The 20,762-nt window shown below is 35.4% G+C and overlaps 1 protein-coding gene across 4 annotated transcripts in view; it reads left to right on the top strand.

Annotated features, from left to right (window-relative positions):
• LOC131689226 (ras-related protein Rab-32) overlaps nucleotides 1-19,397 on the top strand; it is a 65,986-nt gene extending 46,589 nt beyond the window's left edge. For all 4 annotated transcript variants that reach the window (XM_058974173.1, XM_058974174.1, XM_058974171.1 and 1 more), the window contains exons 2-5: nucleotides 18,166-18,382; nucleotides 18,446-18,627; nucleotides 18,688-18,831; nucleotides 18,898-19,397. In XM_058974173.1, coding sequence (XP_058830156.1) covers nucleotides 18,166-18,382; nucleotides 18,446-18,627; nucleotides 18,688-18,831; nucleotides 18,898-19,008 — 654 coding nt within the window. In that variant the 3' untranslated portion in view covers nucleotides 19,009-19,397. The remainder of the gene's footprint in view (nucleotides 1-18,165; nucleotides 18,383-18,445; nucleotides 18,628-18,687; nucleotides 18,832-18,897) is intronic.
• Nucleotides 19,398-20,762: the final 1,365 nt, after the last annotated feature.

Here is a 20,762-nt window from a genome sequence, read left to right as displayed (position 1 = left end):
TCCAACCGTCAAAATTCTCTTTGAAAGGGAATTCCGGACAAACCGTTACTCGCCAATCACAGATGTTGGCAGTAAACCAAAGAGAAAAAATTTCTCTTCCATTAACTGCTATGAACTGTGTTTATCCAGCGACGGTTTGTCCGGAATTTCCTTTCAAAGAGAATTTTGACAGTTGGGTTTTAACCAGTAATCATATTTTTGTCGAGAAATAACTATCATGTCACCAATTACAACCGATGGTTTAGCCACCTCTAACTCGACGAGTGCCTATTCAAACTGAATAGAAACATGCATATGTATATCAATTTATTTTCTTTTGTGCATATTATGTCACTACAAAGTACTGCACATCATCGGCCAACTTTCAACTATCAAACACGTTAAAGTTCTATGTTCAGAAACATATCGGCAACAAGTTGACAAAATTGTTCTCAAATCCTATGCAACGAGATATTTGACGAAGAAAAGCTATTTTACTGCAAGAAAGTATCGGAATGAATTTACTAATTTTCTTTAACTTGAATATGTTGTTTTTTAACATTGACGTGTAACGCAGATCAGAACGCAGCCATATAAATGACAGCATCGTTTGGTTAAAGCTTACCACATATTTTAGGCCGGTTTAAAAGTTAGTCCGGTTTAAAAACAGTTAGTACGGCTTTGTGCTTACGGCTATAAAAGAATTAACATGTGGTAATCTGGGCTCATAGTTACATACCGTTGTTTGAGTGTAAAGAGTGCCTTGACCAAGAATGAGGAATGATGAAATAGGGCGGGTTGAACGCATATGCACCATTCGGACTTTATGATGTGTTCTAAATTGTTTTCGTGAATGGAGTGCTCTGCTATTTATGATTAACTCTACAACGTTGCACTGGGATACAAATGTACCCCACGCCACCTTTGGACCTGAGTGAAGACGAGAGTTCGGCATTTACCGACTCGGGACCCTAATCATAATTAAATTTAGTGTTCATAATAAGCGTAGGAATTACACCCTTTTCCTTAGCCTTTGGCCTTCATGGAAGCAGGAGTCAAAGTTGACGTGGGGTCATTTGTACCCCAGTGTACGGTTAATGTTTCGTTCTGTCAGTGGAAATGTGACTCGTGACAATACCAGTTTAAATACTGGTTGTTTTACTACGTAAATAACAATTAGTGTTATGTAATCGTTTTTAATCATTTATTCAATCAATTTAATTTAATTTTGAAGTAGAAAAAAATTGTTCTCATTTACGCTGATTTTTACTTTTTTTTTTTAATTTTTATAGTTTTTCAAAATAATGCACTTGTATTTTTCAAAATAATGCACAAGTATAACTTGCATGCACTAACTGCTGTAATAGTAACGTTGCATGTTACCAATGTATTACTGGTCAGAAATATTTTTTCGCTTCAATTTGCACCCCATTTCGTGGTATTTTCCAAAACCAGATTTCTCATCTTTAACTCTTCCAAATAATCGCATTTTTCAAAAATCTCAAAATTTCATTTTATACCGTTTCTAGACCATTCTTTCAACTTTTAGAATCATTGATTTTTTTCAAATCGGTTTAAAATTGCCAAAGTAATTAATGGTAATTTTTGTGAAAAAAGTAAAAAACCACGATTTTTTCACTTTTTTTTGTTTAGTCCAATTTATATATCATTGATTCAATAAATTCCGTACTTTCACTATGATCAATGATATATTATACATTTCTTTTATTTGCGTTTGCATCTGCGAAAATTGCGATCAAACGCGTGGGGCACGTTAGTACCTCAGTGCAACGTTCTAAGGTGGAAAAAGTAAGTGTAACGTTCTAGGGATAAGTACTTAAATATTTCAAGAAATACGAATTTAATTTTCATTCTTTTACTCCGAGGTTATTTTATGTCAGAAGATACCAAACTTCGTTGACAATGGTGATGAACATTGGTACTTTTGCAGTCTATCGCTGAAGTATCCAAATAATGCGCACAAAATTAAGAAATAATTGTTTGTTGTTTTGGTCGATTTCATTTTGAACAATTATTCGAGTTTTTGGAGCTCTCTTCTCCTAGTTCTGTGTACTAAAAATACGTAGGGGAGAGTTAGGACACTTGATCCTTGGAGATATTTGATTCCCTGGCCATATCTCCTAATCTATACGCATAAAGTTATCACAATACAAAAAGAAAATAAAGTATTTGATCGATTATGATGTTTAAAAAACAAATCTGATGTATTACATTTGGTTTGGAAAAATTGTATAATATTTTAGAAAATATGTGTTAGAATCCATCTCGAAGATCTTTTCACAAATTTTTTGAACGGTTGTATGAGATCGTCGAACTAATTATTTATAAATGTTTTCAAGTACAGTTACTTTATAAGGGCTTTTGCCTACAAAAAAAAGGAATTTGGAATAGAAAGTTTCACTACACATGCGAAAAAATTAAATTTTGTTCACCTCATACAACACACACCAAAAAAATCTGAATTTTATCGTTGACGTAATTGCAAACATGACACAATTCAACAAACCGTAATTTACCAAATGACGGAACATTATCGTGTTCCGTTTAATTTTGCATGAAAAATATACTTTACATGCGCAATGACATAAAATTACACTTCCTACCATTCAGAATAAATGCTGTATGTGGAGTAAAATTACATGATTTACGAAATTAAACGTCATATAAAATTAAAATCATACGTAAAACTAAGTCATTTTTGATGCTCGTATATGTCAGGGTCAGGAGACGTAAATTTACACTATTTTTTCTAGGTGTGCAGGTATCTTTGATCCCTGTAACAATGGGAATTCTTGATTCCTAGCATTAGTTTTCTCAAACACTTCCGAAATGTATAGAAATAGCAAAAAATTATTTTTCATAACGTACCTGACACTACTAATTGTTAAATTTTTTTTCCGTGAACAAACGATGGTATAAGTTATTGAAGGTTGAAAAAGCCAGTTAAACAGCATTGATTTACCGCAAATACTTGTATCGACTTTCTACTGTGGTTAAAGTTTGTCGTGCATCTAAAAAGGTAGTCTTATTATTTAATATGTCAGGATAGGTGGTTAGCTGAACTTTCGTATCTATAGGTCATAGTGGGCTTTGTTTCTTTAGTCCTAGTAGGCGGGGGATTAAGTTACCACCAGGCTTGCTGGAGCATCACTCATGATGCTAAAATGAGGTGAGGTATCAACATTCTGAGGAGGACTTCACACACCTCGCCAATAGCAGAAAAAAAAACTCTTCTCCCACTCAACAAGCAAACTCATCATCAGAGGTGATGACTTGTTCAATGATTAGAGGATGTTATGTGCATCACACAGGAAAGGCGAGAGCGCAAAACTGATTGAAGATGGGTTGGAATTCCTCTTCAAAAATGCTGAGAGTGTGGAGCGCGAGAGTGATTGTTTCCCTCTCTTGTTTTAATGGGATTTTGTCTGCTGCGTAGGATGCGGATATAAGTATAATTTTCGTGGTGTAGATCAGTGCTTCGTGGAATACGGATATCATCATGTGGTGGGAATCCAAGAGACTGGAGGACCCAGACTTGACTCTACTGTGCCAAACGACCTTGAGGCTTGAGCACTTCTTGTACACAGGTTTCAATTGAGCGAGGATTCAGTGGCCTTGGGAAAATACTAACTAACGATCAGATAAACCTCAGCTCGGAAAATTTAAAATCAATCCTATTCGTCAAACTTAATAACACCATAATAGAAGATAAATCTAGAAAAAAATTAGAATACACAGATAAAAATATTTTGTAATTTTAAGATTATTTTCATGCACATATTTGGAGCATGAATATAAATGTAAAATTAAGCTCCACCACAAATACACACGACTTGTCGCGCTTTCTTCAACGAATTTTATTATAATTTTACACGTGGGTTGAAAATTACAGTTTCTTTAAACAGAAAACACATGCACTTCAATGTATTTTTACTCGAATACTGTTGTAAAATGATTGACATGTAATATTACACGAATGAAAGTGTAAAATTGTATGCTGTTTGATGCTCCAATTGATGTTAACGTGATTTTGAATCAAATTTTAGATTCAATTGTTGTATGTTTACATTCGTATTGATTTACATGTCGTTTAATTTTCATTATTTTTTGGTGTGTAGAACGTAAGTAACTTTTTCATCTGTTCATTACTCGGCCATTTCAACATTTACTACTCTACTCTTTGCATAATATTCTAGTAAAAACCGTCGGCTTTCGATATGTACTGGAAAATTAGTGCAAAGTGTTGTAATGACGTCGTAAGAAAGTAAACAAAGAGAGGCTTTCGATGTTACATCCTATTGAAAATTTTCTCTAGAAATATTTTAATTTTGATATCTAATACAACATGACATCGCTTCCAAGTAAAATGGGTGCATAATATTCGATTCTATTCTAGTGTTCTTTCTCAATAAATTTTTTAAAAAATGTTGTTATCAAATAGTTTCGTTTCTATCTCTATTATAGATTGTTTTGGCTGGTTAGTTTCCAAGATATGGACAATGAAGTTTAAAAAAAAAGTTGTTTGTGTTTATTTGTTACTAAATGTCAAAGTAGAAAGTTTATGCGGATAAATTTCCAATGGGCAATACATTTTTAAAATGAGATAATTATCGACAGCGATATTTAAAATTATACATAGTCGAAAATTGTATACTATCCTGATTATCTACTTTCAACGCTAGGGTAATAAGCCTATTTTTGTCTTGTTTCTATTATCACCCTACTAATTTGTAGCCGCTGGTTAGAGCAGCTTTTCCCATCTTTGTTCAACGCGTGGGTTTAAAAGGTAAGGCAATAATTGGAACACTCGAACCGAGTTTTCGTTGCGCTTAAATACAGCTTAATTACAGCTTTCATACCAACTCAATCAGAAGCACAAATTTTGTTTTCGAACTCGAAACGCATCTCCATAAATAGTTTAGTTATAGGTTTTGTGTCCTTTATGCGCAAAGGTGGTTTCAAACCATTTTCTCGTTAGTGAAGGAAAATAGTTTTTAATTAAAATTTTTCTCCACTACGGATAAATATAGCATAATGCCAATTGTGTTATTATATTGGTTCTTAAGAGCAAAGTAAAGCTACTGATGCCAATGTATACGCATTGTATCAATTGTAGGCCTAGAAATTAGTGGTACACCCACCATAATAGGGTTTATTTTATGTAAGGGGCTTACCTCAGTACCCTATATTCGGAGGAGAACACGAAGCTTCTTATTTTGATACTGATTTCACTAAATAATCCCCTACAAGTGAAATAATTTTTTGAACAGATTGTTTAGCAAATATAATGAAAAGATGAGTTCATGAATTATATAGGATATACGTTAGCCTTTGCCTATTCAATCAATTCCATTACAAGAATCCAACATTTGTACAATATTTTCTTAAATTTTCATTGCAAAATATTAAAATTTTGTGAGTGACATTGAATTTTCAGGAGGAAAATCGAAAAAATGCGGTGTACACACTAACCTAAAACCTCCTATACTAATCGTTTAGAAATTTCGCAGAGTTCTTTCTCACATCATTGCCCAGGTTCCTATGGGAGCGCTTTACAACATCATTATTATTTTTCAAGTAACATTTTAACCGATTTTTTAACGAATGTATTGGCATCAACGTGCTATGAAAAATTCGAAAAAATGAAGGCTGCTCTCATTACTCCTTATCATCTTCACTTATAGCAAAAACATTTTCTGGGACCTTTGGCACCAAAACATTAATTACGTTGTCCAGTCTTAGCGCCGATTTCTAACAAGTTCTAGAAAGAGAAAAATACACCTTTCCAAAGGTATGCTGTATTATTCTGTTATAAATATTGTGCTAAATTGCGACAATAATAAGAAAATTGTCATTTTTTGCATTTTTTTCATGACAAATATGCAAATGGTTCAACATTCTTCCAAGGGCACGTCATGGTTCTATGTAATAATAATTCGGAAGAGCATTTAATTCTGCTATAAATCAATTTGGGGGCATGCAACATTTTTCAAAACTTTTTGTGTTGCACTATAACCTATGCTAGTTCACTTGAAAAGTTAAAAAAAATCACTATAGCGCCGTGAAAAGAGTTATGATGTCATCCGGTTATCCACCTGGACAGTGCGTAACGAATAAACGGTTTACTTCAATATAAACATGTATGTCACGTTTTAGCTTAGCTATGGGTGACAAACGTCAAAAAAGGTCGCAATCTTTGATACGTAACTACTTCTTCCTCAACGAGTATTATATTTTAATAACAGATCGCTTGGCAAATTTTGGCCCTTTAAGGAGGGTACTGGACTATTGTATCACTTACAAGGCCTAATATCGATGAAATTTCTATAAATTGGCACCAACACGTTTGCTTCGTTCCTAAGAACCACTAGTAAAATAATAAATGGCCCGAAAATGGTGGAATACTTCTGTTTGAGTGCAACTAAAACTCTAATCGGATGCCCAAAATATCGCACTACCATTTAAGTCAAAAGATAGTACTAATATATGGCAGACACAACTCTAACCAATGGTTTCAAATGGGTAAGGTGCTAATTGTAAGAAGGTGAAAAGAGGCTCATGACTCTATACATATTTGAAAACTATGTATATATTTAGATAGTTGCATTGCTTCATGCAACGCTTAACTATACATTCATTTCAAATACAAAAATATACATCAGAAATAAACTTTACACACGCATCAAACCCATATAACAAAACGTTATAGCAACTAATCATTACCTCCTCACAAGGCGTGTGAGGACATCACAAACTCCTCTTGAATCATCATGAGGTGTAGCACATTCTCCTCCACGGAGCAAATATTCCATGCGTAAGAAAATATTTATCTACATCATTTCGTTGAGCAAGAGAGGAACTCTCTCATTTTTCGGTTCCTCACACACAACGGTAGAGATGCTCCCGTTACTTCATTCTTTTCTACCTCATCCTGAGGGAGGGATATTAGCCCTCATCGTGTGTTGAAGTGTTTATAACAAGTCTGGTTACCACACGATTTTATAAATACCTCGTTTTGGCATGATTTTCAAAACTGTTCATATTACTGACAGGACATAGTTTTCCGATTTACACATTATTCACAGCTCTTACAATTCGAATTAACTACAAGATGGCGAATTTTGCTATTGAAATTTTTATTTCATTGAAAAGTTATAAGTGAAAAACAAAAGTGGGATCAAGCGTACACATTCTCCCCTACTATATAAACCACTGCAATACCGCTCGATTTGCTATATTTTACTACGGACTTAGCTAACTGATATATTCGACTACACCATTTGACCATGTATTACAATTTGCTATAATGACAATCTACGAAAATGCAAGCAGCGGTTTGAATTATATTGGATCAAGTATTTTACAAAATTTGTTCGCTAAAAAAACTAAACTATGGGACTACCAGTAGTATGGTTACAACAGATGTCCAGATTTTGCGACCAGTGTGACAGTGTGAACCATTGTGAATTTAGCAGAAATTTTATTTTTTTGCTAAAATTAAATGATTAAGCCTTAGAATTGGCAAAGTTGTACTTTGCAAGGCGCTTCTTTTTGTTTAACCAGGAGCTAGGGTGGTTCTAATTTTAGCAATAACTAAAATTGAGCTTTGTAACGGTTCGAGATAGAGCTTGACTTTTATACTTTCCACTGCACGAGAAATCCAAATGTGAGCTTTAGGGTGTTCCTTAAAAAACGGTTTTATTTCTATTACTTCTATAGTTTTAATTTTACACTAAAGTACCCTTTGGACAACTTGAGCATTATTTTAGGGCGCATAATTTCACCATAAACCATAAGCACCAACTACTAAACTTTTTTTTCGTTTCGAAGTTATAAGCACTTTTATATAAAAAATAAAACTTTTTTCAAATTGTATTATCTTCGATCAGGGCACTTAACATGAAATATCGTTGCTGTCATATGTAAAAGCATGCTTTGTAGTATAGATCATCAAAAAATGGCGAATGCGAAAATTTTTTGTGTCTTGCAATATTTACTCAAAAAATAGTTTATTTTAAGTAAAAACCCGATCAGAAACACATAACAAAAATATTTCAAAACTATATCTCGCGTTGTTACTTGTTATAATTTTCTGTTATTTTAAGGTGAAGATATGTGGAAGCCACGTTGCTAGGCACCGACTCGCTTGTTTACATTAGGAAAAACTGAAATCTGAAGTGAAAATTCAAACGCACAAATGAGAGTTTCCGAACATTTTCCTTTGGTCATCTGCATATTGGCAGAAAATTTGAAGTTTTGTTAGTAAACGATTAAAGTTTCGCGAGTGTTTTTGCAGTGGTTTGTGAAAAAAGTGCATTTGAAAAGTGCAATGAAAACGAGAAGAAGAGTGTTTCGAAAAGAAACCCCAAGTGAAGAGGGGTGATATTTTCGCACAAAATAGAAGCTACAGATAGCATTCCGTCAAAAACTCGGATTGATTACATAGGAAAATATTCTAGCTTCCTTAAGTAGCAGTTTCGCGGCACACCAGCAAGGTTAGTGTGTTGAAAAACGTATTTTTATATTTGCTCATGTCAGATACATGGTTAGGCAGGGGAGAGGGGTGTGTGTGGCGTAGGAGCTATGTTGTGGCTCGCATGTATAATGTCCTTAACTACTAACGAGACCAAACTTATAACACAGCCTACTACGAAATTTGCATTCTGTTATAATCTTGTTATTGCATTCTGATCGGGAAGTAGGGTAGGGTGGGGTCAACTAGGTCAGTTTTCTTTGGCGAGGTCGTGCGATGGTATTTTTGCATTGATTTTGACAAACAAGCATTCGTTGGAGAGGTTATACATATGGCAATAAAGGTTTTATGGCTGGCGAAATATTTTTCAAGCTAAATCCAATAAGACGAAGGTACTTTTTGCGATGTTTTTAAAGTTAGGGGGTACGATAGGTCACTATATTCGAGGTTAAATTAAGCAATGTGCACGCCTAAAAAATCACGTGTTCAACTTTTATTTGAAGAGTATTAACAATGCAGATTTCTTGGAAATTAAATTGACGTTCTTCATGTAGAAAAATGAAATGTGGCAGATGGTATGAAACCACGAATAGAAATGTTTTACGTAAGAAAATACTCATTGGACATTTTGTACATTGATTAAATGTATTGCACTGACGACGAAAGACAACGCGTTTTCGCAGAATGACATGCGAAAACACAAAGCTAGAGGTCCGGTATATTGAGACAAATTGTTCTTCTTTAAAATATCCGAAAGTATTTCTAAAGTGATTTTGATGAAAAATCAAAACTGACATAAAGAAAACCATTTTTTAAGAAAACCCTCATGAAAAGTACACGACATAGAGTTCCAGTGTCTTCGACAAAGTTTTTTAAAATTTCATTTTTTACAATTTTCTGGAAGACAGAGAAACTCTATCTCGAACCATTAAAAAGTTAATTTACTGATTTAAAAAAAATAATACCACCCTACCCATTATTTAGAATAATAGAAAAGTATTGTAAGGTACAATATTTTATCATGAAAGCCAAGCTATATTTTTATATTGTCCACCGTGAAAGTAATTTAAACATTTTAATAATAGGGTCAACTCATGAAAACCAAATTTTTAATATAACTTTTTCAGTTTTATTTATTTTTTTAAATCTATCCATTAGATGCTTTTCAGAGTTTTTGAAGACTAACATTTTCTTGTAACACATCAAAACTCTAGCTTCTATTATTCAAAGGTATAAGCAATTAATAGGTCAAACATAGATTTTTTGAAATCAATTTTATGAATTTAAAAAAAATATCGTTTCCTCCATTTTTGCTCAATTATAATCATTATAACTAATCATAACCATATTTATAGTTGAAAAAGAATCATCTTTTGTTTGCCCCAATGAGTGATAATGTTATTCCAAAGAACCACATTTTTGGCAAAAAAAGTTCTAGTCGGTCACTTTAAACGGAATTGTCCCACACTTGCAGTAAAGTGCTTTTAGTGCGAAGAAATCATCGAAGTCCGCGGTGTTCCGCTTTAAGAAGCCCAGCATTCCGAAAGCCTTAGCAGTTGTCGCGGTCATATAGAACGGAAAAACTCAACTTCCCATCGAAGAGCACTCCCAAGTCACGGATCGAGTCGACGCTTTCAATTGTTATTCCTTGTAGGCTGTATTCATAACGTCCTGGAGTAAGCGATCACTTCCATTCCGTTAGCCGGGCACCATTCTTGAATTATACGGATATCTTCTTGAAGCACTCCGTATAGCGTATAGCATTTTTCCAGACCTGATCCGACTACAGATATCGTTAATAAACAAAATAAAAATAAGTGGACCTAGATGACTGCCTTGCGGGACATACTGACAAATGCCGAGTCATCGAGAAGATAAGAGGTTTCAATTTCAGGATTACGATGTTGTACGGTCGAAAGCTTTTGAAAAATCGATGTAAATTGCGTCCACCTGATGACGCTTCTTGACGACGGGAAACAACATAGAAGTGTAACCTATCAGATTAGAAGTTGTTGATCGTTTCGTGACAAACCCGTGTTAATACTCCGAGATAATGTGGGATGCAGCTGCATTCGTGACGTTGTAGACCAGGTTTTCGAGAACTTTGGAGAGAGTTTAATAATAAGATACCTGTAACTTTCGACATTGTGAATATAGATTGAATAGGAACGATTGCAGCGAGAGAGCGATTGAAAATAATGCATATTGGAAGAGAAAGCACGCAGCAGATCAACAGCAGTCAGAGCCTTCAAGATGTCGGCTCGACTTACAACGGGACGAGAATGATTTATGTTGTACGATGCAATGTTTCCAAATACTCTTCTGAAGGGGCGGTATAGTCAGAGGAAATAGATATCAGCATACAGATTTACGGTATCAGCTGGTGATTGTGCATTTGCGTAACCAAGAAAAACGTCAGTGGGAGTACTACAGGATCGTTTTCTGCTACTGAAGAAAATCTTGCAGGGTGACCTCGAAGGCTATTTTGAACACGATTCTGATCTGTTCTGATTGTAGGCGAAAATAACGCCTGCGTTGTTTTCGCATGGCAGCGAATCTCAGCGTTGCAGGAATCTTTCTAGAGCTAGCAAAAAAACAATCCAAAGAAATGTTTCAGAATATTTTTCCCACTACCAATTCATTTTCGACATTTGGAAAAAACGAGAAACGGTTTTCGAAATTCTTATAAAATCTGTATTCTGGTGTAGCTATGACTGCCATTCAAGGATAGAATAGTTACATTTAAGGAGTGATAAAAACTTAGTTTTAGTAGTATTCTTCGTCAAATGGAAGTCGGATGATGAAGCAACACCGTAAAAAATACACTGAAGCCAGTAACAGCACTCTGGCAACAATAGTTTATTTTGCCATCCCAAAAAATCATATACGCCTATTAACAACGACATGCTGTAATGTGACTATTTGTCTGTATTATCAGACCATTCATAGGGTGATGAAGTAGGAATCAAGGATCAGAACATATTGGCTCCATTGGCACGTTCCCCATCACTTTTCTGATGGACAGGGAACAGAAGATGAAAGAAAAAGTTTGGGAAATGGAAAATGACAAAACAATACAATCACAATGTAAAGCAGTATACAGGTTGAAATCCTTTTCTCCTGAAGGAATAATGAATTCTACTAACAAAGCTCTTCACACCGCTGGGTTATCAACAATAACATATCCTTGAATTTTAGCTCCCTGTACATATATTCATCTAGGTATGGAGAATCCAAATGATATAAGGTTCCGTAATCGGATTCACAAAGATCGCACGAATAATACTCAGCACGCTGAATAGTAGCCATATAATAATTGAGTTGGCAATGTCCAGTCAGTGTTCTGACTAGAATACTGCGATTGTGCTTGGAAGAATGCAATAAATTATTTTTTTTGACGAAAATGTCAAATAATTTATTGCATTCTTCCAAGCACAATCGCAGTATTCTAGTCAGATCACTGACTGGACATTGCCAACTCAATTATTATATGGCTACTATTCAGCATGCGGAGTATTATTCGTGCGATCTTTGTGAATCCGATTACGGAACCTTATATCATTTGGACTCACATCCGACAGAAAAGTTTTTATTTCTGCCACAGTATGATACCAAAATATATGCGGAAAATTATACGTATTTCCTGTGTAGGTTATCAACAGTCATATTGACTATGACAGCACAAATATCACGAGTAAAGTTACGAATACGAGGTTAAGTAGCTTTCCAACACAGAAGATTTCTTTATGGAAATACATAAAAAAAAAACATATATTTGTTTCAATCGTTCTTTTAGGATCACAACAATGATCCATGACAACAACGATTTTTTTGATTTTTTTAACTGGCGAAATCGATTTTTTTTTTCAAAGAAAGATTGTGGTGTGAAGTAATGGCCACTTGATGCACGAAAGTTTTCGTAAATTTTACATATTTAGTGTACGTTGCATGAATGTTATTGTTGAAAACGGCAATATTTTTCCGAAATGAAACGAAATGTTTCGTTTATTTTAATAAACGATTGTGTATATTACGAACGATTTAGTTGGTCGCACGAATTCATTTCGTTTATCCTAGAAGAGTTTTCGTATTTAATAGCATATTATTTTTACATTGCTCCAGCAGAGAAAAACTCAAACTTCTTCATACAAAACCAACGAGCATGGCTCAACTGGATCCGTACTGCGCCGGATTATGGATCAACTGGAAGCGAAAGAGGTTCAGGAAATCTTCCTGAAACCGGAGGACACGGATACGGGTACTAAATAGTCAGACCGAGATCGTCGTGATGATCAACAATTATTGTCCCATATTCTACCTCTCTTTTGACGTTGACGGTTTGACGAATGATGCACGTAAATATTACGAAGACTTTCGTATATAGCAGTTAACAATTCGTTTGTCTGATGAAGCCGTTTCGTAATAAGCCAACGAAAGTCGTTTTGTGGTTTTCACGAAAAACTCGTAAGAAAAAATATAAGAGTTTCAATTGAACTACGAATGATTCAGAATATGTACGAAAAATTCGTATATTTTATGAAAATTATCTGTACGAATCTAATTCGCAGCGATTTACGAATATATTCTATCAGCGTAAGGAATCGAAAAAACAAATCTTTTCCAAAAGAACTAGTCTGTGGAAAAATGTTGTCCAGCCGCAATCTTGTGTTGAAAACACTTGAAACTTCTAGTTTTTGTACATCAAAATTAGTATTTTAACTTGCATTTTACGGGACCTTGATTCATCTTTACATTGCATCAAGTGAAATTTCCAAAATTCCGCTACATCCGCTACATATACAGATAAGATCGAAAAAATTTAGTTTTTTTTATTTAGTTTACTATATATAAATTGAAGAATATATCGAAACAATATATGTAATTTTTTTAAGATTCTAACAATCATTTTAACCTTTTCTGTGGCACGTTAGTATAAAAAATTTATGTCAAAAAATGTAATTTCTAGAAGACCGCGGAAAAAACGGGTACAGAAAAACAAACAGAAAGTAGGGTAAGGTGGGGCAAATCCGTCCGTTGGGTAAACCCGACCCCCCTCTGTTACCGAAAATCAGAAGCACTACGCGAACTGATATCAATTTTGTCGTGTAGAGCATCGAAAATAATCATAATGATGGTATGACAGCATTTTATTAGTCTACATTGAGATGCTCATACGACAAAAAGTGTGTTTTACAACTTTTAATATGACTTTTGTGCTTAATTGACTACAGGATATTTCTGATTGTTAAAGTGATTGCATAATAAATGTAAGGATTTAAATTCTTTTATTTAAGTCCTTCAAAGTGCATAGATGAATTTAGTTCAACCTTTTTCATATATTTTTTAATTGCATCGTAATGAAAAATGACGCGGTGGGGCAAATCCGACCTCTAAATATTGGGGTAAATCCGATCGCTTTTTTGCTAAGAAAATTTTTATTTCTCAAATTGAAATATATTTTTATTGTTATTATTTATTATTTTTATGCAATATGGTTCATAATAACAAATGAAAGACACAAAAACGTGATGATTATAGTATTCGTCAAGCAATTGCTCCGATGCAAATGGGTATATCATTACTTGCTACTGCTCGTGATTTTAGCATTCCAAGATTGATATTGAACTCCATTTTCTGCATGTTACAATTCAATAACACAACATTCATTGATTTATCATTGTAAAACCATAAAATTTGAGTAATATCTGCACAAAATCAACCAAAAACATAGGGGGTCGGGTTTACCCCACCATTTTTGAATACAGCAAAAATGAACATTTTTGTAAAACGCTTGTATCTCAAAATATTCCGAAGATCCAAATAAAATGCTATATACAAAAAGTTGCCCAGGAGTCTAACCTTTAATTTGGTATATTAAACGACTGGATCCGATTTAAAATGAGAATTTTACAGCCAAAACCATTTACTAGGTCGGATTTGCCCCACTATACCCTATACTTATGTAAATTGGAAATTTTGTTGTTTCGTTGGTTTCAACCATACCTACCAGCTGTATTTTTCCAGTAAAGAGATATTTCTTTACTCCGCCATATTGTGAAGTTTTCCAAGGAAAAGTTTTATTTTGATTCCCAAATGTGTGTAGTTAGGACGTTTCTTTCCCTTTCAAAAATCACGAAAACAAGCCTCTTTTTTGTCTTCCAAAGCAGTCCTCCCGCTTAATTGTACCTATTAATTTAGGATACTTTATAAACAAAAACTACCCAAACAAATGAACGAATGGGAGAAGGTTCGCCAAATTTTGAAAGAAACCGTGAAATTATTCTTTTAACAAACTACCAAAAATGGTGTACTTGGTGTAGTTCGATGTAATGAAAAAACCTGTTTTTTCCATCTTGTGGTGCATTTGTGCCTTTCTCATTTGTACAAACTACGATTCGATGGCTCATTATGTTCAATACGATGGTGGAAATGTATATTACATATACAGTACGATTTGCACATAGTACATACAATGGATCGACAGCCACGATTTTGAGATACTATGTGTCGACACTGAAACATCGCTTGAAACCAGCGGCGAATCCGGAAGATTCGTTAAGAAATTTTAAACTAGCACTCTTCAACCCGTAACTCCGGAACCAGAAGTCCAATCAACAAAAAAAATTCTATAGCATTCGATGGGAAGATTGTACCTTTCATTTGAGACTAAGATTGTCCAAATCGGTCCAGCCATCTCTGAGAAACAGAGGTGACATTTTTTTCCACATACACATACACACACAGACATTTTACGATCTCGACGAACTGAGTCGAATGGCATGTGACACTCGACCCTCCGGGCCGGGATTTGGTTAACGATTTTAAGAGCGATTGCATAACCTTTCTTTATGAGAAAGGCAAAAACTTATCAAGCGTACAAGCACTTTCGCTTTTCTCGTTTGTCCGTATATTGAGGTTTTCAGTTTAGCACGCGTGTACCAAATTTTTAAATTAAAATAAATATTTGACTAATTCTGTTTCCAACGTAGAAGAAAGATCTGCTTGTGATCGGCATATTTTGATTTTTGCTTCTACATAATTCAATACAAAGCAGAATACTTCTCACGTTTCCGCATAGGGATTACGTTTTGAAATTTGGGAATAACAAAAGGGTTAGATTTCAAACGAGAAAATTTTTTGTCGTGCTAAATGGAATCACTTAACTTTTGTCTTCTGCTAATGAGGGTCGAGCTTAGGCAGCATAACTACGGATCACCCTACCCAGTAACCTCTAGCTAATTGAATGTCGTTAAAATGTAAAAAAGAAAATGTAAATAACATAGTCGAAATAAAAAAGGAAAAAGGAACTGATAGGAATCCATCATTGATTGATGCTAATAGTCGACAGGTTTTCAGTGATGATCTTGCATGGCTTTTCTTTTGTCGGTTGTCACTGTAAAGATGAACTTGTCTCTCCATACCAGTACACATGCTAGTGAACTCGGGTGATTCGTAGTTATGCTGCCTAAGCTCGACCCTCATCAACAGAAGACAAAAATTAAGCCCGTAAGATATTAAGCCTGTTCTAATGATCCTGCCACTTCTAGTTTTCCGATCTGTATACTTCACATCGTTGCTCTCGCTTGAGTACTATGGCTCTAATTTTCATAACTTTCCCTCTCCAGTAATCTCTAGCTAATTGAATGTCGTTAAAACGTAAAAAAGAAAATGTGACTAGGATAGTCGAAATAAAAAAGGAAAAAAGTTCTTGAATTGAATTCACATCTGCTTCATAGAAAGGTCGGACACACGACTACGAATACGAATCACCCGAGTTCACTAGCATGTGTCCTGGTATGGAGAAACAAGTCCATCTTTACCGTGACAACCGACACGACACAATTCAAGAACTTTGGCACTTTCCCGAAGCTTCCAATTCCGCCGAAAATGTCCAAAGTGGTCAATGTGGGTTTAATTGGGCATCACTGAGGTGAAGCTATAAATTCAAGCCGTTTAGAACACATTTTATGATGTTTGGCATCTTTTAGCTAACATGCTGATTCCGATTTATATGGGAATTTCATGCTTGACCGCACTCTTCAATCTGTACCTCCGGAACCGGAAGTCGGAATTGAATAGCAGCCTATGGAAACGTTGTACCTTTCATTTGAGACTAATTTTAATAAAATTGATTCGGCTATCTCCGAGTAACCCATGTGCATTTGTTTGGTCACATACATACATTCACACATACATGCATTAATAATTTTTTTCACTTCATACAATTTATTTAGTTATTTCGTTTTAATAATCTGACTAATTTTTTCAGTCATTCATTTTATTCATTGCATTCAAATTATTAATTTGACACAACCTAATTTATCCTGTTACATGTTTGCGTTTCGGCTTCGCCTCATCAGAAACCGACACTAACTTTTTGTCGGAATAGATTAGCGCCGGCTTGACGCAAATCCCTAAAAACTAAAACATACTTTGTGTTTCAATCGAACGACTGATCAAACGTGATGTCCCGTCCGAGCAGAAGTTCTGCTTATGCCGATGAGACACAGTGATATATAGCATAGTAATTTATCCTATTAATTTTTTAAATGTTTTGATGTCGCTTAATTTTTTATTTATACGTTGGAATTATTTTATTCTGTTTATTTTCTGTTTTTTGTTCATTTTATTACATCTATTTATTTTGTTTATTTTATTCATATAACTGATTTCATCCACATTATTCACTACATGTTTTACTTATTTTATTTGTTTTATTTATTGTATTTATTTTGTTCATATTATTTGTTTAATTTATTTCATTTGTTTTATGTATTTTAGTTATTATATTTATCTTATTTATTTTATTTATGTTATAATTTATTTATTTTATTGATTCTTTTATTAATTTCACCCAATATGTTAGTTTTGATCAATTTAACTTATTCTATTATTTTTATAATTTTATATTGCCTAATTTTCTCTTAGTGATCGGAACTAATTTGATGTATTCATTCTTTTGGTTTGATTTAATTAATATGATTTACCATAATTTATTCAGTTTATTCAAGGTACTATTCGTGCGGAGCTCGAAGCTTCATTTCAACTCTAGTTGGGGCCTACTTGTCCTTAGTTCTGCAAACTTATGATTGATCTAACAGTGATAAATGTAAGAAATGTCTCATCTCACTGATAGGTGGAGTTTTTTTTAAACGAATTTTCTCAGCATTAGCTTATTGTATTTAGTGTCATATGAAATGTTGCCATCCACATCTGAACCCTCAGTAGTGGTAAAAGCCTGCGCACAATTTAAAAAAATACTACAAAGCCAAAATTAAAATCAGTACTTGTTGTTGTTGTTATTGTTGTTGTTTATTAGAGACACTTTACAAATCAGTACTGAAAGAGGTAAAATTAACCATCGTATCACTATCACTTGACAAAAAACCCGAAGATCATCCCCAACAACTAGAGTGTCCGGATCAAACCAGAAGGGGTGAAACCCCCATTTACAAATGTTCACTATTTAGTTACGTAGCCTTCCCCAATACGAATGCGATGGAATTCCCAAAACAATGTTATCTCAGAACCGATTCCAATGAACATATAAAGATTATCCACAAATAAATTCTAATCTCATTACTTCCAAGTTGCGTCTGGAACGTGTTCATTTTTCGATCAGAAAAAAATGTTCGGCTTGGATCTAATTGGAAAATTAATTTTAAATGCTACCTTTTCTATCTGCTTGACAGACAAATATGTCCACGACACCGTCGGAGAAACGGGAACATCTGTACAAAATCCTCGTAATTGGCGAGCTGGGCACCGGAAAAACATCCTTCATCAAACGCTACGTGCATCAGTTCTTCAGCCAAAATTACCGAGCGACGATCGGTGTCGATTTTGCGTTGAAAGTGCTCAACTGGGATCAGAACACCATCATCCGGCTGCAGCTATGGGATATTGCTGGTAGGTGTTTTACTACAATTTATGAATGTGAATTTGAGTTTAGAGATAAACTGTTTCCTTCAGGTCAGGAGCGATTCGGCAATATGACACGCGTCTACTACAAGGAAGCCGTCGGGGCATTTATAGTGTTCGATGTGACGCGGAGTGCGACCTTCGATGCGGTTATCAAATGGAAACAGGATCTGGACTCTAAAGTTCAACTACCGGACGGGAAACCGATCCCGTGTATATTGTTGGCAAATAAGGTAAGGCTTCTGTATTTGTCAAATCAGCGTTATCTCAAATATTTCGATTTTATTTTATAGAGTGATCAACAGAAGCAAGGTATTGTCACGACACCGGCCAAACTGGATGAATACGTGAAGGAGCACGGTTTCGCTGGCTGGTTCGAAACGTCAGCCAAGGAGAACGTCAATATCGAAGATGCTGCCAAATCCTTAGTCAATAAGGTAGCACTGATTGATTTTGTAATGCCGAAACAGGAGGTTTCTCATAAGTGTACAATTTTCTTTCAGATTCTGACGAATGACAAGCAGAACAACATGGGAGAAATTGTGGATGCGGACCGGTTCGCCCTGGCTGGCGGCCGGACGGATTCGAGTCCGAAGAAAAATTGTGCCTGCTGACCGTATGCCGCCCCATATGTTTCAGTGTCTTTACTCGATATTTTATGTTATTGATTATTTTTTACGTCTATATAATATATACAAAACAAAACTGCATACAGAGGAAACAGAGAAAAATGGCAGCGTAATGCTGCAACTAGTATATTCGTCTAAGGTTCAACGTGACGTCACTCGCGAGTAAATCAAAGTACCAAAAAAAAAGTGCATCCTTCGAAATCACAAAAAAGAAGGTGTTCATTGCCAGCAATGTATTCTAAAGGGAAATAATGCAAAATCCAGTCCAATGTTACTTAACCGTCTGAGCTAAAGCTTTTTTAACTGCAATTTGTTATCATAGAAATGTCTGTACAATAAAGAAACGTATGTTGGATATATTGAAAAACAGAAAACCTATTCAAGTTTAATATTTTAGTATACAACTCAATGGTAACTTAACTCATATTTTGACCCTAACCAGTTGTTACATTTATTTAAGATTTCGGGTGAAGCTGCACCAAATCCAAATAATTTTAAACTGGCATTGTTGCCTACATTCTTGGATCGCACTCGAATCGGTCGATAATTTGCTCGTTAAACTGTGCTACTTATTAGACGTGAAAAAAAAACATTTCCCCGCGAACGTGCTGCAGAGGATGCAACGCGGCTTTTCACTCCTAGCGAGCCTTTGGGGATTTACGTTAAATGCATATGTTTGGAATAAACCAAATGCGCCCCCATCCGTCGGTCGGTCGGTCGGTCTGTTCATTCTTCTTCCTATCAACGCGCTTTGCACCTCATCGCTGCCAGATTTCGGACCCGCGAACGCGCGCACTTTCGGCCATCGCCTTCGCCTGCAAAAAGTAGACGATTCGCGGCCAAAGCAGCAACGATTTATGTTTTTCCGCGGAAAACGGGAATTAGTCAAAATTTATAAATACCCTTCTACCAACGCAAAAGCAACAGCCGTCGAGCCAGAGATCGATAAATCTTCCAAACAAGGGGAAATTAACTAGTGTTTCAGAGAAATCTTTACGCGCAGATGAACCTCCCTGCGCTGTTTTTTTCGCCGATAGCTTCTCGGCCTATCCTCGTCCAGTTTCTTGATCCGATTCAGTTCGATTCGATTCGGATGACTACCGTAAGCTCTAAGTATGTTATAATTGCTCGTTAAGACTCTGATACCTATAGGAAAAACGGCTGTGCTTATCCGCGGAACCGGAAGTGCACTGTACTTGGGGTAATTAGCGAACTGGAGCTTTTAGATTGAAGCTGTAAAATATACCAGCCAGTTTATTGGTTTGAAAATTGCGAAACCAGCGGCCGCTGGATCCGGGCTGGGTGCGTCAGCAATCAGCATAGTTTTGCATACTTCACCAAACTGTTCATTCCCTCCAATTACATGCGGGGTTTTAATTGCACGAACATAACTGGCACGTTACATTGGCCACATCGATCGTGCTGCGGGATTACAACACACCGTTTGGCACCGCTTTCGTCGACGGCATCGTCTAGCTGTGCGTAGCGCACGTAGATGCTGGAGCCAAGGTAAAAGGTGTATAGGGTTGAACGGATGAAGGACAAGGTCACGGATCATTCGATGATCGAGGAATCCGAACTGTGATTTAAATTGGTGACTATTTGTTTCTTATTTAACAACAGGCGAAACTGAATGCGCTTGTCATGAGTTTTGTTGTTCATAGGGCATTTACATTGTCCTAACGGAGAAATTTTATTCTAATCGCCATAGATTCTAAATCTTAATAAAATAGGAAGAA

This window comes from Topomyia yanbarensis, chromosome 3 (genome assembly GCF_030247195.1).
Source record: "Topomyia yanbarensis strain Yona2022 chromosome 3, ASM3024719v1, whole genome shotgun sequence".
Classification (NCBI taxonomy): domain Eukaryota; kingdom Metazoa; phylum Arthropoda; class Insecta; order Diptera; family Culicidae; genus Topomyia; species Topomyia yanbarensis.
This window is presented reverse-complemented; position numbering and strand designations above follow the sequence as displayed.